At 39.5% G+C, this 25,616-nt stretch overlaps 1 protein-coding gene across 2 annotated transcripts; it reads left to right on the top strand.

Annotated features, from left to right (window-relative positions):
* Positions 1-149: 149 nt before the first annotated feature.
* Positions 150-25,406, top strand: LOC148872499 (uncharacterized). 2 transcript variants are annotated; one of them, XM_088972160.1, is made up of 8 exons: positions 150-637; positions 1,873-2,592; positions 13,960-14,055; positions 14,127-14,210; positions 23,759-23,993; positions 24,096-24,256; positions 24,472-24,753; positions 24,855-25,406. In XM_088972160.1, exons 1-8 carry the CDS (start codon positions 308-310, stop codon positions 24,903-24,905), a joined length of 1,959 nt encoding a protein of 652 aa, XP_088828286.1. In that variant the 5' UTR covers positions 150-307; the 3' UTR covers positions 24,906-25,406. The 2 variants fall into 2 exon arrangements, with proteins under 2 accessions (XP_088828286.1, XP_088828287.1); XM_088972161.1 differs by having other exon boundaries at positions 196-1,628.
* Positions 25,407-25,616: the final 210 nt, after the last annotated feature.

Here is a 25,616-nt window from a genome sequence, read left to right as displayed (position 1 = left end):
TTGTTTTAAAAAAAAAGAAATAAAAAACATACATATTGTAGAACACCCCCTTACAATTTCGAATAATGTGAATAAGACCATTTTCCTGACGGAAGGCTAACGGAGGCTCAGGTAGTAAATGACATACCCTTATAGTTGAGGGGGTTTTTGAAATTTACCTAGAGATAAATCTGTAATGTCGAATATCTTCTCTCCGAGGGAATTCGCCTGTCCGTCAGGCGTCATACCGCTGTCTCACCGTCGTTGTCCCCCACCAACAACACGTCTGATCGTTAGTGTGTCATTTTCTTGCTAAATTCCGGCGAGCATGCCCGCGTCAGCGTCCACCAACCGGCCGGCAGACCTGATCAGTCGGTTGAAATCCAGCGAGGGCGAGGCGAAGCTCAAAGCCCTAAGAGAAGTGAAGAATCAGATTATCGGAAACAGAACCAAAAAGCTCTCCTACATCAAACTTGGTGCTGTTCCTATCGTTGTTGACATCCTCGCCAGCGCAGATGACTCCGACGCCTCTCTACTTGTCCAATCCGCCGCTGCTATCGGCAGCTTCGCCTGCGGTGTTGACGTCGGTGTCAAGGCCGTTCTTGAATCCGGGGCGTTTCCGCACCTCATCCGCATCCTGTCAAATCCAGATGAGAAGGTAATCGTAACTCGGTTAGCTCACCTCTGTTCAAATTTTTCTTGTTATGGAACGGTTGACTTTGAGGTTGAATTCATGAGTAGCTCTGTTGAATTGTGGAGAACTAACACAGAACGACCAATTGTTTGAAACTCTTCAACCCATATATATTACGTTTAAATTCGGAGCTTAATAAATGGTAACAATTTCGGCTTTGGAGTATGTAATTTGAAGGGGGCTGCATTAATTTATCTCCTCTTGTGATTGTATTCCTTAGTAATATCATTTCCCACAAGATCATTGAAATGGAGATGCGACTATGTGCATTACTTAAATTTATTAAGATGTTTCCATGCCCACGAATCCACGATGATCCTTGAATGGAATGTTGGAAGAGATGAGATGGTGAGCAAAAGAGAATTTGGTGACAGTTTTGGTGAAGGTTTCTTCAACCCTTCAGCTATGATTTTGGAGTATGTTAGATAGCTTCAAATTTATTTCAGGGTTTGGCAAGATTTTTATGTAAGCTTCCAAGATGATGCAATCCTCCTCCTTTATCTGGGTTTGGGAGCAGCAGTCAAAGGCATTCTCAAAGCTGTTGGAATAGTTCTAAGTTCCATTTCTGGTAGAAAGATATGGGTCTCGGTGACAAAGCTATCAGATTGCAAATACATATATGATTTCATGTCCCATTTTGAGCAACCACCACTACTGTAAAGGCTCTGTGGATTGAAGCATGATTTCTCTTGGTTTCTACCTATGCAAATATTCATTCCTTTTATTTTGCCAAGTGCAAGAATTTGGTGGTGAGGAAAAGCCGAAGAGGTCAAGTGTTTCTAGATACAACTAGAGTGTTTCAACTGCTGCAACCAAGCATTGGGTGGGTGAAGAGATCAAGTGTTTCTAGTGTGGCTATATTGTTAGGCAAAGTGAGGAACTTTGATGTAAATTTTCATATCATGTTCTTGAACCTGTGATGTTCTATAAGTTCAACTTCAGCCATCTCCATCAGGTTAAATATCAATGTGATCTCCTGGCTATTTTGAAGTTTTAACCATTTGTACGGCGTGCCAATTTTTAATTTGTTGAATTGATCCTTGGAACAATTTAAATAGGAATTTTGGAGAAACCAATCTTCTGTATATCAATAATGGAACTGGACTTTATTTCGAAGCCTCCTGCTCATTTGAATTCATATTCTTTCTGTTATTTGAATTGCCCAAGCTCACTGGGAAGACTTTATTTTGTTCTTTCAGGTTGTGGATGCTGGTTCTCGTTCCCTGAGAATGATATTTCAATCAAAATTGGCTCCAAAATATGATTTCCTTGAAGAAAAAAAGTTGGAGTTCCTTCTTTCACTTCTGAACAGTGAGAATGAAAATGTTACTGGACTTGGTGCAAGCATCATAACACACTCTTGTGAGACAAGTGCTGAACAAAAGGTTTTGTGTAATGTTGGGGTATTATGTAGGCTTGTAAGTCTACTTGAAGGTTCTTTAAACCAAAGGGATGCTAGTTTAGATTCCCTAGCCACAATTCTCAAAAACAACTCTGATGTCATCTCAAAGTTTGTAGGACTTGAGAATGGAAGGGCTCTGAGTGCTATAACTGAGCTAACAAAGGACAGATGTCCTCGAACAAGACTTCTTGCCTGTATGTGCTTGATCGTCATAGGGAACACATCTCCTTGCTATCTTCAAGGTGTAGGAATAAAAACCAAGTTAATGTCAATATTAGTTGAGCTTCTTGAGGATCCTGGTCAGGTTGGGGAGGAAGCTCCATTTGCTTTTGCATCTCTAATTGCAGACAAGGAAGATGTCCAAAAACTAGCATTTGAAATTGATGCTGTTGATAAACTTTGCAACCTATTGCACAAAGTTTCAGTACAGGTCAAACGTTTCCAGGGAATATTGCTAGCATTAGCTGAACTATGCTCAAAGTTAGAAAACTGCAGGTCTAGGTTCCTCTCATTGCAGGTTTGTCATCTTACAAATCTTTTAATTTGCACTGGTTGATTATTGCTCCCCCACCCCCAAGTTTCTTTTGAACAACCTTTTTGCATGATCATTAAATAGTTCTATTATATTATCAATAATAAAAATAATTCAATCATATATTATGACTCTATCTTTGTGCTAGATGAAAAATAATGCAATGAGAAACATTCATTTTCATTTTTTTTATAAGTGAAACATGCCTTTTCATTGCAGTAGAAATCTGCTGAATTAAAAAAGGTATGAAAGAAAAGAGTGTTTTCTTGAACAGAGAAGAAAAAAAGAGAAGAAGAGATCTTGAGAAGAAAGAGAGCAATCATCTGGCTGCCCCCTTCACTTATTATTTATATTAAAAATATAAGAGGAGTACAAAGGCTACTATGCTCTTATAGGGCAGCAAAACATAAAACAACATATAAAAGACTCAAAAAATAATAAAATTTGAACTCACATAACTGCCGTGGTCCCCACTTAAAACAACACAAAACTGACTAATCTTCAACACTCCCCCTCAAGTTGGGAGTAAATGTCACACATTCCCAACTTGCGTATATCATGTTCAAGTTTGTTCTTCGCAACCCCTTTAGTTAGAACATCAACCAACTGCAATTCTGGAGAGACATAGGGCAAACAAACTTCTCTGGTTGTTTTGTCCTATCATGCTAAATTGGATTGTGGGCAATATTGATTGCAGCATGATTGTCACATTACAACATCATAGGTTCCTTTGCTTTCACCCCAATCTTGCTCAATAGGGATTTAACCCAAAGTAGTTTTGAGACACCATGAGCTATGGATCTATACTCAGCCTCTGCACTTGACCAGCCACAACCGCTTGCTTCTTACTCTTCCATGAGGTCAAGTTTCCACCTACAAAGGTACATACTCCTGATGTAATCATGTAGATCTCCTATCATTTAAACACCCTGGCCAGTCTGCATCTGTATAGGATTCCAACTTTAGATTTTCATGGTGAGAAAGGAATGCCTTTGCCGAGGTGCTTCTTCAGGTATGCAAGTATTTTCTCAATAGCTTCCTAGTGCTAAACCCAAGGTGCATGCATGTACTGACTCACAACATTGATGACATAGGAAATATCTGATCGTGTCATACACAATTATAACAGTCGACCCACCATTCTTTGATATCTCTCCACATCTTTTACCAACTCACCATCCACAACATTAATTCTATGATTTGGATCAATAGGAGTATCGGCTGGTTTGGTTCCCAACTTCCCAGTCCCCCGCAATAGTTCAAGTATATACTTTCTTTGAGAAATAAAGATCCCATGCTTGGATCTTGCAACCTCAATCCCTAGGAAGTACTTGAGCTTACCAAGATATTTAATCTCAAATTCTTGCTGCAATAATTTTTTGAGAGTATCAATCTCTTCTAGATCATTTCCTGTAACCACTATATCATCCATATATACAATCAGAATTGGCACAATAACATCTCTCCTCTTCACAGAGAGGGTGTGATCAGACTAGGTTTGTGTGTACCCAAAGCGGATAAGTGCCTCTCTGAACTTGTCAAACCAAGCCCTATGTGTCTGTTTCAAGTCATATAATGATTTTTGATTTTGCACACCTCCTTTCCTTTACCAACATTTTCATAAAAACCTGTTGGAATGTCCATATATACCTCTTCCTGCAAATCACCGTTAAGGAATGCATTTTTAACATCAAGCTAAAACATGGGCAATGAATAGGTAGATGCTAGAGACAAAAGAATACGAACTGAACTCATCTTAGCCATTGGTGCAAAGGTTTCCAGATAATCAATGCCATAGGTCTGAGTATACTCTTTTGCAACCAACCTTGCCTTGTACCTCTCTATCCTGCCATCGGCCCTGTACTTTACAGTGAACACCCATCTACATCTGACTGTCTCCTTGTATAGAGGAAGATCAATTATTTCCCAAGTTTGGTTTTTAACCAAGGCTTCCATCTCTTCTTGCATGGCTGTTTTCCACTCAGGTTTGGAGAGAGCCTCAGTAACATTCCTGGGTGTAGACACAGAATCCAGGGAAGAAAAGAAAGCTCGGTAGCATAGTTGTCAAGGCGATTCCTAGGCGGGCGCCTAGGCTACAAGGCACCCTTTGAGGCTCGCCTCGCCTAATCGCCTAATCGCCTAATAGTTTTCTACTTCCTACTATAGAATACTTTTTTATTCACTCTTTTTTGAGATTATAATTATAAAATAAACATTATTAAACTACTACTACTACTACTACTATGCCCCCCAATCGCCTAGCCTCACCTTGGCGCCTTGAAAACTATGCTCAGTAGGAGGGTGATAAGGCACTATAGGAGAGATGGTGTGAAATGCAATGAACTGTACACTCTCTTCCCTTTGCAAAGTGCAATGGGAAGATCAAGGTCAGTGGAATCAACTGCAACAATAGTGTTAGGTACAGGAACATTATCATTAGAAAAAATAACAGGCTCAGGCTCAAGGGGACTACCTAAAACTGTATCTGCTGAATCTGGAGGTTCAGAAGGACTAATGGAGAGTGGTGTGGGTTGAGCATGTGTGGAGTCAACCATCGTCTGTTGGCACTGATATTTCTGTGGGGCTGCCTGTAGTGGCTCAGTTAATGGAACTGATGGAGGCACAAAAGAAACAAGAAGAGGAACAGACTATGAGTTCTCCTCTCCAAGACTCTCCCCCTAAGGAGAACCACTCGAGAAAAAGTTAGTGGATTCAAAAAAGGTAACATCCATAGAAACAAATCTGGTCCTTGATACAGGGTCATAACAACAATACCCCATTTGGTTCTGAGCATACCCAAGGAAAACACATTTCTTGGCCTTAGGATCTAATTTCTTGCGATGGGGGCCAAGAATGTGAACAAAGGAAACACAACCAAAAACCCTCAGAGGTATATGAAACATCTCCCCATCTGGAAAAACAAGGCCGAATGGCACCTTAAACCCCAAAGTTCGTGAAGGAACACGGTTAATCAAGTGCACAGCTGTAAGAGCTGCATCTCCCCAGAAATGGACAGGAAATGAAGCACATACCATAAGACTTTTTGCCACCACCACAACGTGTCTATTTTTCCTCTCTGCTACTCCATTTTGTTGCGGTGTATATGCACAACTGCTTTGATGAATTATACCAAGCTCTAAAAAATATGCGGTCAAGTCCTTCTCAAAATACTCTCTGGCATTATCTGATCTGAAGGCTTTAGTTCTCACTCCAAATTGTGTGAGAACCATTTAGTGGAACTGTCGTACAAAATTAGGAACCTCATCACGGGATCTCATCAAATATATCTAAGAATACCGTGTACAATCATCCATAAACAAGAGAAATAACGGTAGCCACCCATGGAAGGAATATGATATGGTCCCCATACATTAGTGTGAATAACATCAAAAGCAAAAGCACTTCTTTTATTACTTGGTTTAAAAGAATGTCTACAATGTTTTCCCAACTGACAACTCTCACACTCCAACGTAGATAACTGAATAGACTCAAATAATTTTGGAAACAAAAATTTTAAAGAACCAAAAGAAATATGTCCCAACCGATTATGCCAAAGCATAATTTGACTCATTGACTTTGATCCACTACTATTGCTGCTACTAACATGGTGGCTTTGATGTTGCAGAATCTCATCCAGAAGGTAGATTTCATTCAGTAGAAGTTCAAGACTGTTATCAGTCTTGAATCCTAATAGATTTCAGGTTCGAAAGAGGAGAAAAAGGTATAGAGGAGAGAGGAGAAAGAGTAGAGAGAGAGAGCAGTAGAACACAAGAATTGAAAGGAAGGACATAATCTGAATGTTCTGCCGCCGCCACTTCTATTTAGTATTTATAGTTTATGCTAGTTACATGAAAGGACAAATCTGCCCTTGGTATTTACATAACACATAAAACAATATAAAACTGAAATATAAATAACAACTGGAATAACAGATTGACCATCAGCTAACCCTAGGATGACTAGGGCACATTCTACCCTACGGACAGAGTGGAACCATAGCTATGGGGCCCACATCAGTGTTCCTTGCACATTCACCTCATGACCACTCATAATCATCTTCTTTGACTCCAGATCCTACAAAACACAATTACCAGGAAGGAAACTCACTGAACAATTCAGTGGGCCCACATCAGTGTTCTCTACACTCCCTCTCAAGTTGGGAATAAATGTTTATCATTCCCAACTTGGATAGATCCGCCTCTAGCTTCTTTCTTGATACGACTTTAGTGAGGATATCTGCTAGTTGCATATTGGATGTGATGTAAGGGAGGCATACTTCTTGAGATGAGACCCTCTCTCGTACAAAATGTCGGTCAACTTCAATGTGTTTGGTTCTGTCATGTTGCATTGGATTATGTGCTATATAAATAGCTGCTTGATTATCACAATACAACATCAGGGGCTTCTCATACTCAATACTCAACTTCTCAAGTAGAGATCTCAGCCATAGGATTTCAGCCACTCCGTTAGCCATTGACCTGTATTCTGCTTCAGCACTAGATCGAGAGACAACACTTTGTTTCTTACTTCTCCAAGAGACCAGATTACCTCCCACAAGAGCACAATATCCTGAGGTAGACCTTTTGTCATCAACACTCCTAGCCCAATTGGCATCCGTATAGACCTCCACCTTCATGTGGTTATTGTTCTTGAACAGTATACCCCTACCCGAGCATCTCTTCAAGTATGCTAATATCCTTTTTGCCGCAAGAAGATGTGTAGTTCTAGGAGAATGCATGTACTGGCTGACAACACTAATAGCATAAGTAATATCTAGCCGAGTGAGGCAGAGATATAGGAGTTTTCCTACCACTCAAGAGTCTCTAAGTGATCAATCTCACGCCACAGAGACTGCAAGGTAGATAAGTATACTGAAATTGGTTTCTCTCATCGTTTAAGGTTTTTCACTTCACATTTCAATTCATATGCTCTGGCAACATTAAGGGGTTGGGAATAAGTTTCTTTCATAACATTCCATATCTCCTTAGTTGTCTTTACCCACAAGTAATTTCGGCTAATATGGGGCTTCATAGAATTACACAGCTATGTCATAACCAAGTAGTTTTCTTGGATCCACTTGGTATACGTAGGATCTCGCTTGGTGGGTTCTTTCACATCTCCCAAGAGGTACCCTAATTTACCTCTTCCCCCAATAGCCATCATGGCTGATTGGGCCCATTCCAAATAGTTTGATCCATCAAACTTTACGGTTGTAATCTGACCACCTGTCTTAGAAACACTACCATAACTATTGTTCCCAAAACTGCCTTCTGCCTGATTTTTAAACTCCAGCTTAGTCAAGTCTCAAAAACAGTACTTGGACTACCAATCACAATCAAAACAATGTAGGACCAATCTGTATTCACAGTGTATGTGCACAAAACAGGTAGAAATCTGATCTGAAACCAACTAGCAAACACAACAACAACAGTCCGTACAGTTCTCACCCCTTAAGAGAGTTTGAAAACCCCAAAAGGATTTGAAAAATCAGCTTAGAAGCAGGTCTGATATGCTTGGCAGAATTAGGGTTTTAATCAGTCCTTAAAGAAAACATTTCAGTTGCACATTCCAATCAGTACTGTACAGATAGACTTGCAGTAGGGTTAATATGAAACCCTAAAGGCTGATCAATGCTAACAAAACTTGAGGACAGCTCCAGGTAAATCGCAAGGTTCAGTCTAACATTAGGGCTTGCCGCAAGATCACTTTCAAACCCTAGAGTAGGAGAAAAGAACCCTAAGGTAGTTCGGCCCAACAGTAGGGTTTGCTGTAAAACTCTAGAGAATAGAAGGGAGAAAACCCTAGAATGGTTCGGCCGCCCTTTCCAAATGGGTCCAACCTATCCTCTCTGATAGTACTTCTCTTAGAAAATAGATAACTTACAAGAAAAAACTGTTCACTACCTTCCAAGGTTACCCGAACCCTAGTTTTCTCTGATTCTTCCTGATCACCAACACTCTGCAACCGTGACACGTCTTCAACAGCTGCTAAACCCTCTGGCGATCTCCAAGAATCAGTCCATGAACTCCACTTTCTCAGTTTCCAGTCCTAGGGAATTCTCATGTGGTCGGCTGGACTAGACTCACATGAGAAACCCTAACTTGGCTCTGATACCAAGTAGAAGTTCAAGACTGCTATCAGTCTTGAACCCTAATAGATTTCAGGTTTGAACGATGAGAAAAAGGTATAGAGGAGAGAGGAGAAAGAGTAGAGAGAGAGAGAGAGCAGTAGAACACAAGAATTGAAAGGAAGGACAAAATCTGAATGTTCTGCCGCCACCACTTCTATTTAGTATTTATAGTTTATGCTAGTTACATGAAAGGACAAATCTGCCCTTGGTATTTACATAACACATAAAACAATATAAAACTGAAATATAAATAACAACTGGAATAACAGATTGACCATCAGCTAACCCTAGGATGACTAGGGCACATTCTACCCTATGGACAGAGTGGGACCACAGCTGTGGGGCCCACATCAGTGTTCTCTACACATTCACCTCATGACCACTCATAATCATCTTCTTTGACTCCAGATCCTGCAAAACACAATTACCAGGAAGGAAAGTCACTGAACAATTCAAATTTTTTGTCAAAGAACTAACGGAAAGTAGGTTGGTATGAAGTCTAGGGACATGTAAGATAGAAGATAAAGTAATGTCATTGGTCACTCTAACTGTCCCCTTCCCAACAATGGGAATATGTGAACCATCTGCTGTAGAGACTTTGTCTCTACTAGAGCACAACTGATAAGATCTGAAAAGGGTAGGAACATTAGTCATGTGCTCAGATGCTCCCGAGTTTATAATCTAGGGAGGTCCCTCCTTACTTGAAGTGGATGCAAGATTTGTAGTTGCATATGAACTATCTGTATAAGAAAAAGAAGTGGTGTAGTTGTCTCCTGCAGTTTGTTGTTCATCTAAAAAGCTAGAACTAGTTGTATATTTCTTACTCATAAGCTGTCCAAACCTTTCCAATTCTGTTCTCACTGCTTCTACTGCAATGGATTCCCAATTAGTTTGGGAAAGAGGGGCCGAATATTCTCTTGTAATGGCCACATTTGCATTTCCCTTCTTGTTCTTGATTCAAGTAGGCATAAGATGTGGATGGAGTTTCCGAGTTTCCAACAAGTGTCTTTGGTATGCTTAGGCTTCTTATAGTAATCACACACTAAGTTCTTCTTATCCTCCCTCCTAGCCCCACTGCTCCCCCTATTTCCATTCGGCTTAGGTTTGGTTGTATTAACCATAGCCAATTGGTCAATCCCAAACTGTCTCAGCATGACATTCCTCTTGCTCTCCTCTCCAGAAATGAAGGCATAGGCTTGAGAGAGTGTCACACTCTCCCTAGAAAAGATATGCTACCTAGCAATGTCGAATTTAGGGCTTAGCCCTGCCAACAACTCAAAAACCTTATTTTTCTCTACCAGTTTCTGATAGGTTGTTGCACCATTGACACTTTCCCACACTACAGTTTCTAAGTGATCTATCTCTTGCTAAAGGGTTTTTAGCATGGAGAAATACATGGCAAGGGGTTTGTCTCCTTGTTTTATAATAATCACCTGATTCCTTAGCTGATAGGCTCTAGCTACATTTTGTTTCTAAGAATAGGTTTCAGTTAGTCCATCCCAAATCTCTTTTGCAGTATTAGTTCATAGAAAATTTTTGCCAATGTGAGGTAGCATAGAATTACACAACCAAGACATCACCATGTAATTCTCTTGTACCCATCGAGAGGAATCTATATCAGGTTTCCTCTCCTCCCCAGTGATGTACCCTAATTTTCCGCGGGCACCAATGGCCATCTTGGCTGATTGTGCCCATTCTAAATAGTTTGTATAGTCAAGTTTTACTGTAGTAATGATTCTAGACCCAAAAATATCACTACCACCTCCAACGCCCAGTCCCATGGTACTGGTGGATTTCAACTCGGTACTCCAACTCCTCATCTTACTTCAAATAGTTCAATAGTTAGAAAGAAAAAGGTTGAGAGCCTCTAAGAACAATTTAAAGCCACACACACAAGAGGCCTAAAAAGGTTCAAAAAACTAACCACCCCCTATAGAAAAATAAAAGAAATCCAATGATACCTATACGCCTAAGATCAGATCAAAAACCAAGAGTCCAACTTTTCTAGGAGTCTTCCTCGTACTTCAGTTCTTCCTGATTTTGATGCCAAAACGAAGATCACCTTCATGATGACTAGATCTCACAAAAAAATCTAAGAATTGGGCAATTTATAGCAGATCAATCAGCCCTTTGTTACTTCATGCAGTCGACCGACATAGGGCTGCATGAGAATGCTTCAAGAACCCTAGCCGATGCTCTGATACCAAGTAGAAATCTACAAAATAAAAAAAAAATGAAAGAAAAGAGTGTTTTCTTGAAGAGAGAAGGAAGAGAGAAGAAGAAAAGAGAAGAAGAGATCATCCGTTGAACGACCAATTTCCGGCCCTTTTTGCAAACTCCACCTTTAAAAATGAACCAATTGCCACTTTCCTTGTTCCTTCAAATTCAAATTCTGGGTTTGGGTGGAACTTGGGATTGAGAAGCACCCTCAGGGACACAGAACTGGATTGTACCTCAAATCTCCTGTCCATTCTTGATGGGGTTTTCTTGGAGTCGGAAAAAACAGGTAGTAGGATCTGGACCTTGTCTCCTTTTGGATCCTTTACTTGCGCATCCTTCTTTAAGGCCCTATTGCAACCAGAAAGTCCTATTGGCTTGTCATTCCCTGTCAAGGATGTGTGATGTCGACCTATACCTCCGAGGGTTGGGAGTTTTTGTTGGGAAGCTTTTCTGGAAAGAATTAACACAGGTGACTTACTTCAAAGAAAAAGAGCCAATAGTTGTTTGTCTCCATACTGGTGTATTCTCTGTAGAGCTGCTAGTGAGTCCGGTTACCACTTACTAATATCTTATGTTTTGGTAAAAAATATTTGGGAATGGTTTGCTTCTTTATTTGGGTGTAGGTGGACTCCCCCAACGAATGTGCAAAGCTTGTTTACCCCTTCCTCTGTCAACTGCCCAACAAAAAGATCAAGGGTCATGTGGAGGTGTGTGAGAGCTGTGTTTGCTGGACAATATGGGAAGAAAGGAATTCAAGGATTTTCTCAGAAAAGGAGAGAGGGTTGGAAAATATGTTGGAAGTGATCCATATAAGGGTAATACACTGGTTGAAGACAATGGATGAGTTCACAGATTTTTCAACAGATGATATGCTAAGAAAATGGAAAAGAATTGCAAGTTCAGTCTCGGCTAAGAAGACCCTGAATACTACATGGAATCCTCCACCTCATGGATTTATCAAATTAAATTTTGATGGTAGTAGCATGGGGAATCCAGGGCCCTCGGGTATTGGGGGTGTTTTACGAGATGAGAATGGTAATATAACAGCTATGTTCTCTAGCTCAATTGGAGTGGGGGATTCGTTGAGGGCTGAGGTGCTAGCAGCCTTGGAAGGGGTACAAAGGGCTAAAGACCTAAAGGTCAAGAAGCTGATTGTAGAGGGAGACTCTATGATTGTAGTGAGCCGGTTGAAAGAAGACAATCTAAGCTCTGGAGTTACAGTAATGAGAAGAGAAAATTCAAATGGTTGTCCAAGAATATGGAAGTTCAGTGTAATTGGGTTAAGAGAAGTGCAAACTCGTTTGCTGATGGTCTGGCTAGGCAAGGAGTGAATAGGATTTCTGGGTTTTGGGCTCAGTTGTAATTGTTTTGTTCATTTTCAGCTTGGGACTTATCCTTTCCCTGGTGAGTTAAGATACTTTAGCTCCCCTTTTTTGTAGCCTTATTACTATTTAATGAAATCTGTTGTTATTGATAAAAAAAAAGGAGAGATCTTGAGAAGAAAGAGAGCAATCATCTGGCCGCCCCCTTCACTTATTATTTATATTAAAAATATAAGAGTACAAAGACTACTATGTCCTTATAGGATGGCAAAACATAAAACAGCATATAAAAGACTCAAAAAAAAAATTGGACTCACATAACTGCTGTGGTCCCCACTTCCTATCTAACAAGTAAGAACTAACATAAAACAACTACTCTTAAAACAACACAAAACTAACTAATCTTCAACAATTGCACATAATTAAAGATGATTTTTGTTTATCTTTTAATTCATTAGTCAAATGGCTGGCTTTTACTAGCTTTTTTCTCTCGGGAGTGCTGCTGATTAATTAAAAAAATGTGGTGAGCATTGTGAAAGTACACCCAGTGTAATTTAGAGGCTGCATCTTTTTGTAAAATTACATTTTTTAGCTTGGTACATTGAATCCTGTGTACATTGGTTTTTGGTTGGATAACCATTATAAATTGGATAATAGGTTCATCTCATCTTTGGAGCGGTTTCTCTTCATTACTAAAGAGTGCATCTATGTTTTGTCAGCTAGGATTGGTGGCTCATTTGGATGCTATTATTTCTAGGTTTCTTTTTATGTCTTTGCATGGGGGTTTTGTATGAGCAAGCCCTCTTATTAAGCCTTTTGCACCATTTATTTGTATGGATCCACCACCTTCCTTTCACATGCATCTTTTTTACTTCAGTTATTATTTATATACATCATATAGCTGCATTAATAAAAAGTATCAAATTTCATACATAGGGTCTCTTGACTCGAAATTTCCCATGCAACCTCTTCATGGTTCATGCTAACTGAGTTTTGATTTGTTGCAATAAAGCGTTATATCTACCTAAAAGTGCAGTTTAACTTGCTTGGCCCACTTATTTCTTTCAAAGTATTGTCTCTCTCCTTAAATTCCTTTAGTTGCAAAATGTTTGTTTTCCAAAATGCACATCAGTCATCAGTCTTTGTTAGTTCTGTTAGCTTTTATTCTAAGCCCCTCCTGGGACACTAGAATCTTGTCTGCTCTATAAGGCCAACTGGCAACTGGCAACTGCCCGGATTGAGTAAGATGAACATTCTCTCAACCGAAAGAACAGGGAGGACCTTCAGAATGACTATTGATATGCCATTCAAGCATAAAATCCTTTGTCAAAATGCATTATCTGAATTTGCAATTCTTATTTGAGATTCATAAAAGGAAGAGTGAACCAGATCAGGGATAGTTTCAGAGTTTTTTCTTTGGACTTACATTATATGTTCATGCCTTGATATATATTTTTTTTCTCAAAAAATGTTTTGATAATATTACCAAAGAAAGATTTTTTTTCCTCAGATGTGCATGCTACATACTAGTTCTCTAATAAATCATTTTGATTATCAATAGAAAAAGGAGGTCCTTCTGGCTTCTGTTTTCACCTTGTAAGTATTAAAGCTAGCATTTGATATATTTATATTAATGCATGGTTCTTCCTTGCTATTCCTAACTCAATCCTTATGGACTAGGTCTTGAACATGGTAACTGATGCATTAAATCATGAGAGTGTGGATGTTCGTGCTGTGGCTTGCCTGTGTATAAGAAATGTCTCTCGGTCACTTAAGGTTTGCAAACAGACTGTAGTAAAGATATTATTTTATCTGCTGTATGTGTTTTCTAATAAGATGTTATTCAGAATCTGAGTGCAGGTCGTTTTATGAATGAAAAGATTGTCACTCCCTTGCTTCAGCTTCTACATGATCCTTCTACATCAATCCAGGTACTTGTTATTTTTCTTGATGAAGATCATATTCCTTATTTGCTATGTTCCATTTTCTTAGGGATGAGAAAGTCTAGTTCTTTCTAGTCTGAGGTCAGCCTGGACCAAGGCCCTGAACTCAGACTTCAAGCTCAGGCTGGACCTAAGCCTGATCTCAGCCAAAATGCTTAAGCCCAAGCCCAGGCAAAGCTAATAATATTTGCTGCCTTGGGGCAATCTGATCACAAAATGTTAGCAAATCTTTATATCTTTTTATTTTTTTTTCTTAGAGGCTAATTTTCAAAGTCCAAACCCTTTAGACATATATCTTCTATATGTTTTTTAGTAAACAAAATATTATATTAACTGTTAGAAATATGCTAGGAGAGCTGAAAGTCTAGCCTGTTAAGATCATATACAGCATTTACACCTAGCTCCCATTTTATGATTAAAAGATTATATTTTGCCAGCCATTACCAAAAACAGAGAACTTTAGCCCTTCAAATCAGCAAGACTTAGATGCCCAAGAGAAGATCTTATTGTTCATCTTGCCAATGACTGGATTCATTTTGCATTTCTTCCCTTGGAAGATTTTATTATCTCTTTCAGGGTACCACCGCCTCAGTTCAGGGTGAAGCTAAACTTTGATGGAAGCTCCTTGGGTAATCCAGGTCAGTCGGGAGTTGGGGTGTGTATAGAAATGAGGAAGGAAAAGTCTTGGCCCTTTACTCGGGCCCAGTTGGGGTGGGTGATTCATTAAGGGCAGAAGTAATGGCCTTACTTCAGGGATTGAAACTGGCGAAACAATGGGAAATGCAAAAATTAGAAGTGGAAGGAGACTCCGAGCTGGTAACAGAGTGGATGGAAGCTGGAAACCTGGGAGTGTGATCTCTTAGACAGCCTCTAAGAGAGATTATTAGCTTAGCAAGGGAGATTGGGTGCATTTTAAATGGGTAAGAAGGTCAGCAAATGGAATGGCTGACACTTTAGCTAAGCAAGGAGTTACTAGGGAGATTTTAGGCTTATTAGTCTGGTAACAAGTATTTATAAAATTTTGGCGAAAGTGCTCTCCTTGAGGATTAAAGAAGTCCTCCCATCTATCATTAGCGAAACTCAAGGGGCTTTCATTCGAGGGCGACAAATAGCAGATCAGATTTTAATTACAAATGTATGTGTGAAGGAGCTGAAAAGGTCTAGGCAAAGAGGTTTTGTCTATAAATTGGATCTCCAAAAGACCTATGACTTAGTGGACTGGGAGTTTTTATTAGAGGTGATGAGGAACTTTGGGTTTGGGGCCATGTGGTGTACCTGGATACTTGGATGTACCTGCCAATACTATATATTAGTTAATGGTGTGGTGAAGGGTTTTTTTCCAGCCGGCAGGGGTGTTAGGCAAGGGGATCCCCTCTCTCCCTTCTTCTTTACTTTAGTAGCTGATGTGATTAGTAGAATCATTACTAAGGCTGATAGAGAATATATCATTAGGGGTTGGAGAGTAGGGAGGAATCAGATCCCAGTTATCCACATTCAATTTGTAGATGACCCATGATCTTTTGTGAAGGGGGTATTAGTGAGAAGGTAGCAAATCTCAAGGAGCTAATCATAGGTTTTGAAAGGATTTCCAATCTGAAAATAAATTTGGATAAGAGCTGCATAGCGGCTATTAACTTGGAAGATGGGGAGGTTGAGGCTATTGTAGTGTCTTGAGTGTTCCATCTCTTCCTAGCCTGTCCTATCTAGGGCTTCCATTAGGGCCAAATCTTAGGGAGAGCAGATCTTGGAATCAAATGCTAGAAAAGTTCGAGAAGAGACTAGCCTTGTGGAAGAAGAATTACATCTCTTTGGGAGGTAGAATCACCTTAATAAGGTTTACATTGGCAAATATAGCCACTTATTTTCTGTTTGTATTTAGGATACTACCTAGGGAAGCTAGGAAGCTGGAGAATTTAATGGGAGGTTTCCTATCAGAACTCGGACAAGGAAAAATGATCATTTAATAAAGTGGGGAATTGTTTTAGAAGTAGAGAAGAGGGAGGTTTGGGAATAGGGAGGGTGGTTGAAAAAAACCAAGCTCTATTAAGGAAATGGTTGTGACAATGGCCATTGGAGAGCTAGAGGATTTGGCACGTAGTGGCGAGAAGCATTCATAGGAGTTCAACAAGTGGGTGGGTGTTATGGACGCATTCGTGGGGAAGAAGTACCACTGCCAGCAGCAGCAGTAACGTGGGACCCTCATCAGGTTATCTAGCTAGCCACAGTTCATCTTACCTTATCTTTATCTTATTTGCTTTTTACTCTTATATTATCTGTTCCAATAAGGATTAGTATAGAGTCTGATTTATCTTAGGGAGTTTTTATCCTTCTTGAGTAGGGAGTCTTATCTATCTTATTTGTAAGCAGTTTAGTTAGTCTTATCTAGGAGTCTTATCTATCTTATCTGTAAGCAGTTTTGTTATCAAGGAGTCTTCCTACAAGGACTCTTACCTCTTGTAATCTCCTATTTAAGGAGCTGAAAATATTGAATAAAGATATCAAATTTCCAGCCAAGAAAGAGAGTAACAGGAGAGTTCGGTGATCTCTTGGACAAATCACCCTCTAGGATGCCAAGATAGGTTCAGCTAGGAAGGGGAGGAACAAGGGAAAACAACAGCTTTTCCCCGTGGACCGACCCGTGACGAGATCCTATTCCTGGGCCCATAACAGTGGGATGCTGGTCTCTCAAGGCAAGATAACTTGGTAGCACCTTGGAAGGCCATTCACAACATCCTTCCTCATCTCCTCTAGTTTGTTAGGTATGAAGTTTGGTTGATAATGCTGTTTGATTTTGGGAAGATATTTGGATTGGTAACACCCCTCTAAAGGGCATCTATAAAAAAAAAAACCCTCTAAAGGACCTTTTCCCTTTGTTGTTTTTTGCAATGTTTTTAAAACTGACCTGGAGGTCGACCTGGTTTTCCCACCGAGTTGCGGGTCACTAGTTCGACCGGGTAGGTCGAATGGTTCAGTTTGGTGATGTCATAATTTAAATATTATATATATATGCATATATGTATATACATGAATAAAACTTGTAATGTTGTGTTGCTCAAACCATTGTGAAGACTGATGTTGTGCCGCCCAGACCAGTGTGAAGCCTATGATGTTGATAGTTTGATACAATTGCTTGTGATGTTGATACAACCGCCCCTCGTCGATGAGGAGCAAGGCTGTGAAGCTGTGTCCCAAACAAAGAAGAACAACTGATAGCGTCACCCAAGAAAAGAACAACCAATATTGTCACCCAAACGTGAGGAATGTGGGTGGTGTTTAGCTAGGTGCCGCTGGGGACTGGAGATCAGATTCGTCTTCTTTGTGAGTTCGTCCTCTCCTGTTCTAAATCTTGCATAAACCCTAGATCTAGAACAGAGAAAGTGGTAGAAAATGTAAAAAGAGAAGGGGGTTAACAGTCAAACTATCGCTTGCTTATCGGTTCGACGGTTCAACCGTCTTGGTTGGACGGTTTGTTGACTTATCAACGGTTTTTACGAAAATACCAGGTTTTATGAGAACCAGACCTAGAAAAGTGACAGGGTGATGGTTCGACCATCCGGGTCAACGACAGGTTAAAAACCTTGTTTTTTTTTGTTTCATTGTATAAAAAAGAGGTGGTTTCAAAATTTATCTCTTCTTCGGGAACACCTACGGATTCTACTTGGGATTTTGGTTCTCGTATGGGTTTAAGGGATGATGAAATTGAATCCCTCTCTCTTACTTTGTTTTCTTAACCAGGTTTGTTTAGATCCCTCCAAGTCAGACAAAAGGGTGTGGGCTCTAGAGGTGTAAATCGAGCCATGCCTTTTGCAGCCCCACATGATTTTGAGCCAGCTTGGTACGATGGTTCACGGGCCATGCTAGGCATGGGGTTTTAGGTCCACAAGCCAGGATGGCACAGAACGACAGTGCAGGTTGTGCTGCTCGTGGCCCGTGGGCTAGCACGACACGACCTAGCCCATAGCGGGTTGAGTGTGGCCTGTTGGAAGAACCAACTATTGGACGGTTGAAGTCTTGGAGAGCCCCCAATGGCTAGTTTCAACTTTTTGGTTTTTTTTACAAAAATACCCCAACAACTAATATAGGGGGTATTTATGTATTTTGGCTTTGGGGGCCTGGGGGGAGATAATATGACAATAATGGTCCCCCAACAACTATATAACAACTAATTTAGGGGGCTATTTAGGTAAAGTGATAAATGACTTTATAATGACCAAAATACCCCTCCCAACAACTAAAAAAGACTAGTTTTTAGGGTATTTTGGGCAATTGAATCATTTTCATTTCTATAAATAACCCTATCCTCCACACCAGTCCACTGTTCTCATCACACCAATTCAGCAATTCTCTTCTTAATTCTCATACTCTCTCAGTCTTTCATCTCAATTCTCATACAATCTCATATTGTCATAGACTTAGGCACTTAGCAATTTAGCCATTTAGGAGGCTTTGAGAGGTTTCAAACGTTGAAATGAAGCTGAGATTCTGAACCGGTAATCCGACCATCTGGGTAAGTGTAATTAAATTAATTTTTAGTTTTTTAGAATTAAAAATAATGGTTGGCTCCTCCTCCTGAAACCAATTCCCCAACAGTAAGTTCACTAGCCCGATTTGGAAAATATTTAAAATAGAGGAGGTTGAGGGGAAGGGAAAAAGAGTCGTTTTCCAAAAATGTAGGATTGACTTTTGCTTCAATAGCAAGGGTGGTACTAGTCACTTGGCCAAACATTTGCTCTTCAATGAGAAACAAGAAAAAGACATCTACTTTAAAGATTTGCTGGATGCTGAGGAAATTACAAGACAAAGAAGGGGATGACACTACTACACCTGATGAAGCAGATGATTAATGTCAAGGAGATGGAGTAATATTTTCAATTTTACTTAAAATTATTTGTTATTTTTTCAACGATGTAACTTTTTTATTTTCAATTTGTATTTATTTATATTTTAAATGAAATAAACTTCCTATTCTTTCCAATTTGTTGTCCACTTTATATTTTCTGAGTTTTTTTTTTTTAATTTCTTTGTTAGATTTTTTATTTTTTCAATTTGTTGATTTGTTCCCGAAGTGGGCAAAGCCCAAAGGAAAGTTAGAAAAAAAAAAGTCTAGGCCTTTCTGGCCCGGGTCGGCCCAGGCCCAACACAGCTCAAACCCACAACATAGCTTGTAGCCTGCTCGACGCAGGCCTGCGGCCCAGCACGGACCATGGGCCATGCCATGCCGGCCCAGCACGGCCTGATTTACACCTCTAGTGGGCACCTAGACCCCAAGGGACCTTTACTTGTGCTTCTTATTTCAAGTCCATTTCCCAATCCTCTGTCCCACAACCTTTTCTTTCAAAGGAAATTTGGTGCAGGCCAGTTCCTCCAAAGATTATGGCATTTTGTTGAGAATTGTATTATAGGAAAGTAAATACTCTAGATAACCTACAAAAGCGAAGACCTTTCGTTTGTATATCTCCCAACTGGTGTACCCTTTGTAGAGCTCATGCGGAGGATTGTTATCATCTACTAATATCTTATCCATTCTCTTCAGACTTATAGGTTTGGCTACTCTTGTTGTTTGGGAGCAGTTGGAGCTTGCTGGCTGAAGTCTGCTTGATCTTTGAACGTTCTACTTTCCCTTGGCCTACAAAAGAAGGAAAATTATGTATAGATGTGCCCGTGGTGCCTTGATTTGGACTTTGTGGGAGGAAAGGAATGGTAGAATTTTTCAAGACAAGGAGCATGTAAGAACTGAAGGAATGTGTGTTGAATAGGGCAATTTTGTGGTTGAAAACTTCGGAAATCTTTTAGCAATTCTCTTATAATGACCTTTGGAGAAACTGTGCACAAATAGTGAGGTGCTCTTCCATTAAAAATAAGACAGTTACAAGGTGGTCTCCTCCATCTGAAGTCTCTTTAAAGCTGAACTTCAATGGAAGTAGCTTGGGCAATTCAGGGTTATCTGGAATGGGGGGTGCTCTAAGGGATGAGTTTGGAGAGGCGGTGGTACTTCTCTACTCAGGTCCTTTAGGAGTTGGAGATTTCTGTTAGGGCAGAGCTTTTAGCTGCTTTACAAGGGGTGCTGTTTGCAAACCAATTGGGGATAGAGCATTTAATCATTGAAGGGGATTCCAAGGTGGTGGTGGGCTCGCTTAAAAGCCCTGAGAATATAATATGGTGCTACAAGAATGAAATTAAGAAATTTATTTGGCTGACAAGGAATATGTTTGGTTTCTATACAGTGGGGGGGAGATCAGCAAATACTTTAGCTGATGTTAGCCAAACAAGGGATAAATAGGGAAGAATTGTTTTGGGCTCAGCCGTGATTTATGTAATTTATTGATATTTTATTTATGAGCTGTTGGGAGAGGCTGCAGCTTGTGCCTCACCATGGAATTGGTGATTGGATAATTGGCTTACTGCTTTGATATGATTCACTTAATAAGTTACTATAATTCAAAAGAAAAAGAAAAATGCATAGAACTACAAAAGAATATTCTCAATCTGACCAAAACATTTAGTAACAATAAAGACAAAAGTTAAAACGGCAGACAATTGACATATATAAAGAACAGAAGATGGCCAAAGACCAAAAGGGTGACAAATTGAAATATACCTATTACATCCGCTTAATGTTTTCCCATTTGATTTATACAATTCTTTGTTATAGTTTTTTGATCCTTAAATGTGTAATGATATTTCTTCTAATGATCTCTTGAAGGTTTATTAACTAATTGAATGTTTCTAGAAAAATTTCCCGATTTTTTAAAATTTTCTAAATATCTTAGTGAAATTAGCAAAATATTTCCAAAATTTCCCCAACTCTACATGGAAAAGTATTCATCGATATCAATATTACGACCATGTATGTATTTTTGTTAGGGCTGTTCTTGGGCCAGGCCAAGACCAGCCCAAATCCAGTCTGAACTGAATACATTTTGGTCCATTCCCAGCCATTTCATATCTGAGTCCTGATTCCACATGCCAGTCTTGGGCTATCCTGGCCCAATGCTTATTCTTATGATGCCTTTTTGTTGATCTACATCGAAGTAGAGGAACTTGCATTTTTTTTATAGAGTACTTCAAGGAAAAGGCTGCAGGAGGAAAGTATAGCCATCTGTTCTCTCACCATTCTATATTAAAGCTTGGCAGAAGTATATATTTCTTCTTTGGGGACTAATAGTGGATTTTCATGACTCTTGTTTTACTGTAGTTTGTTTTCATATAGATAAAAAATGGTGTGTCATTTTATTTATTTATTTATTGTACAGCTGACAACACATGCACACTAACCGCAGAGGACAATTCATACAATTTCATGAAAACAATATTACTTGATCTATCAATATAAATAATGGAAAACAGATTACTTGTTTATATTTGCAGCAAAAATATAAGTGGTATATATAAAACCGTTTACTTAAAAACTTGGTAAATACTAAAAGCTCTTTCATATTTGGTGGGATTTTTATATAAAAAAGAATAAGGGAAGTAGCTTAATGATCAACAGGAATGGGGCCGGAAATGTGGTATTACTCTACTTGGGTCCCTTAGGAGTTGGGGATTCCACTAGGGCGGAGTTGTTGGCCACACAGTTTGCAAACCAGCTAGGTGTGGCACAGTTGTTAATTGAGGGTGACTCCAAGGTGGTAGTGGGTAGGCTATAGAATCCAGAACCTGTAGTTTGGTGTTATAAGTATGAAATTAAGAGGTTTAAATGGCTAACAGGGGGTTTGCTTGTAAGAATATGATGGGGTTGGGAGATTAGCCAATGCTTGGCAGATTATTTAACCAAGCGAGGGGAAGCAAGGGATCATTTATTTATTTTTTGAAATGGTAAAGTAATTTTATTAGGAAAAGTGAAGATACAACAGAAACCTGCCATGGAAAGGACAGGACTGGGATCAACCCCAATTACAAACACCAAATTGACTGAGAACTCAACAATTGAAAAACAGTTAAATGTTTGAATTCTGGATGACAGAGATCCAGAACATCAATTTGCTGACTTCCCACTGCCCTATCTCCTATGGACTTTTCACTTTTTGATTGAAGATTCTGTTGTTCCTCTCAGACCAGATGGCCCAGAGAACAGCAGCCAGGATAGTATTCCAAATTAGCTTTCCTTTGTCCTTCAAGTTACTGATCTACCAGCTGCAGAGCAAATCCTTCACAGACTTTGGCATGACCCAGCAAATCCCCACAGCCTTTAAGAAATGGTCCCACACCTGTGCAGCAACCGGACAGTGAATGCAAAGATGATCAGTGGTTTCCGGAATCCGGATGTGACCCACAAAGAAGACGAGATCAGAAATCTGCAGGTCTCTTCTTTCTAGGTTGGTTCTGGACAGGCATTTATTTAGAGCCATAGTCCAGACTAGGAAGTCAACTTTTTTTTTTTTGGGGGGGGGGTGGCTGATTGAGTTCTAAATCTGCTTAGATGGAAAAGTCCCCACTGCTTATCTGCTACTAAGCTTAATGGTCATTGATGAGAAGTTACCCTCTTTAGTCCAATTTCAGGTCCACTGATCATCCTGACTGCAGCCGATATTTTGAGCTTGTAATGTTTCCAGCAGTCTCATAATTTCGACCAACCAATCAAAAAGACTTATTCTAAACTGTGGAGCCCAGGTCACCTCATTACCTGAGAAGGTGTAGGAGTCAGCAATAGAAGCACTCTGATTGGAAGCACACTGATAAAGAAGAGGAAAAATTTCAGCCAAAGGGTTTTCCAAACACCAAGGTTCCTTCCAGAATCAGATTCTGTCTCTGCCTACTTTGAAGCTTAAGCCCTCTCTAAACATGGGAAAGCATTTCATTATGCCTTGCCATAAAGAACAGCCCCAATTAGGAAGTGGATTACTGGATCCCTAGATCTCCAATTTCCCCACTCCACCCCAAAGCAAGGGATTATTTATACTGGGCACATTTGTTGGTTGTTTTTGTTTTTGCTGTGGAGAGTACGTAGCTCATGTATCTCCAAGATAAACTTGTATCAGCTAATCTCCTTATTATAATAATAAATCAATTTATTTATCAAAAAAAATGATCAACAGGAAAAAGTAGGAAGCATATAAAAAGTAAAAGCAAAAGTCATGGTATCAGCATGTTGAATAGGATAACTGTATTTGTAGCTGTATGGTGGATTTTGAAAAAATGAAGAGTTGTATCTATGGTTAGGACTGATTAGGGCACTCCATGGACTCCGAAAGTCTGAAGCTTGGTCTGACATCTAATCTGGTTAAGATCCAAGTCTGATTAAATTATATAATATATATAATGGTGAAACAGGATTCATGTAGCTGACCCCATACAGTAGGGATATGGCTTAGATGATGATGTAATTATATAATATAATTATAGTGAAAAAGCACTCGTCATCATCATCATCATCTTGAGCCTTGGCCTTAAAAGTCGCCATGGTGCGTATGTTTAAATACAAAGGCTATATGTATGGAATTACATAAATGTATTTACCTAATCAACTCTCCAGAATTTAATATAATTTTTTTGATGGGTTTTCTTATCTACATGAATGATCATCTACTTTCCAGGTTGCAGCTCTTAGTGCTATTAGCAACATAGTGATTGACTTTACAGGCCACAAATCAGTTTTCATCCAATCTGGAGGGGTGAAACAGTTAGTTCAGCTATCAAAATCAATGGATTCAACTCTGAGGTTTAATGCTGTATGGGCTTTGAGGAATCTGATGTTTCATGCTGAGAACAATTACAAAGAAGTCATTTTACTGGAGTTGACAACATCCACATTGGCAAGCCTTATTTGTGGTAACATTACAACATACCGATACTTCTCCTTAATGGTTCATATGTAATGACACTTAACACATGTTTGAATGTATATAACCTTCTAATTGCATTATGCTACAGATCCAGAGCCCTTTATCCAAGAGCAAGCTCTGGCTCTTGTTTGCAATCTTGTTGATGGGGGTATCAACTCGATTAGGCATGTGTTTATAGAAGATGGTAATATTATAAATGCCATTGGAAGGCAACTCCGTACTTGTTCAAGATCAGAAGTTTGCATTCAGGTTAGCATTTGTTTTATCTTTGCACTTCTTTCGTCTTATATGTTTACTTCTGTGTAGATATTCTTTCAGTTTCAAGATGTTGATGTTGAAATAAAAGATATTTTTATAAGGATATACCTTGTGGCTCTCTTGTTGCAGTCACATGGAAAGAGAAAGAATATTACGATGGTTTAGCTGCATTACCTTTGATTTATCATGTAATCCTTGTGATGTAGGGAATGTATGTGCTAAGCAACATAGCAAGTGGAAATGAATTTCACAAAGAAACTGTGTTGCACCAACTCTTTCCACCTCAAGCTGGTGAAGACACCCAATCCTTCATGATGAAGTTCTTGCAGAGTAATGACGGCCAGCTCCGCACAGCTGCCATATGGTGCATAATAAATCTAACTTACCCAGATAATCCCGGTGCATCCTCTCGTGTTGTGAAACTCCGGAGTGCTGGCATAATTTCTCAAATAAAGAGTATGGTTAATGATCCGTGCTTGGATGCAAAGGTACCATAAGAGATATGCACTCTTAACAAGATTATTACTTGTCTTTTTTCAGATGCCCTAATTATTATATTAAATCATCCATTCATCTATATTCGTTGCAGTTCCGAGTAAGAACAGTGTTGGAACAGTGTCAACTTCTTCCAGCAGCTTGACATGATCCTGTATCACCAGTCTTTGATCTTCACAATTAGTGCTCAATACCGCAATGTTTGGCAACATCACATGAAGCTCCTTGTGGATCTACGAGACCATGGTATGCTATAGCTTATGATACACAAGGGTTTGTAACAGCTTGTGCAAATCCAACCTCTCCATTCCTTGATTATGCTCGAGCTTTGAGAGATCTTGTCTATCCACTATTATCACCATCTTGTCTAGCCAGGATAAGCCAAGATATGTTTCCCATGATGGTATGCCTAACTCTCATTTGAGTCAGATTTTTTAGCCATCTTGGTTTTTGTGGCGCAATTCCTTTGATGTAATATTGTATAATATTGCAATATGCTCACCTGGGATAAGAAAGACAACGCCCTTTCGAAGTCCACTGCACAGTTGAGCAAAGTTTTTATCCTACTTGTAATTTAAGTTTTCTTGCACATTTCAAACTCATTTCTTACATAATCAATTCCATTTAAAGATGTTTAAGGGGTTAACCATCTAAGCAACCTTTCCCATTGGATTAAAGGCCACTACCCAAATTCCTTACCAGCTATCTAGAGGTCTTGGTAAGGGTGTGGGTACAATTCTAACCTTTGGCATTTTATTTTGCACAAGGTAGCTGCCCCCATATCCCCGTGTTCTTATGCTTTCGTAGGGATAGCAATTTTCCCATTTCCCTCGATCTCCGTGGGGATCTGCCCTAA

The sequence above is a fragment of the Nelumbo lutea genome, chromosome 2 (assembly GCF_056320005.1).
Source record: "Nelumbo lutea isolate HS-2025 chromosome 2, American lotus-T2T, whole genome shotgun sequence".
NCBI lineage: Eukaryota > Viridiplantae > Streptophyta > Magnoliopsida > Proteales > Nelumbonaceae > Nelumbo > Nelumbo lutea.
This window is presented reverse-complemented; position numbering and strand designations above follow the sequence as displayed.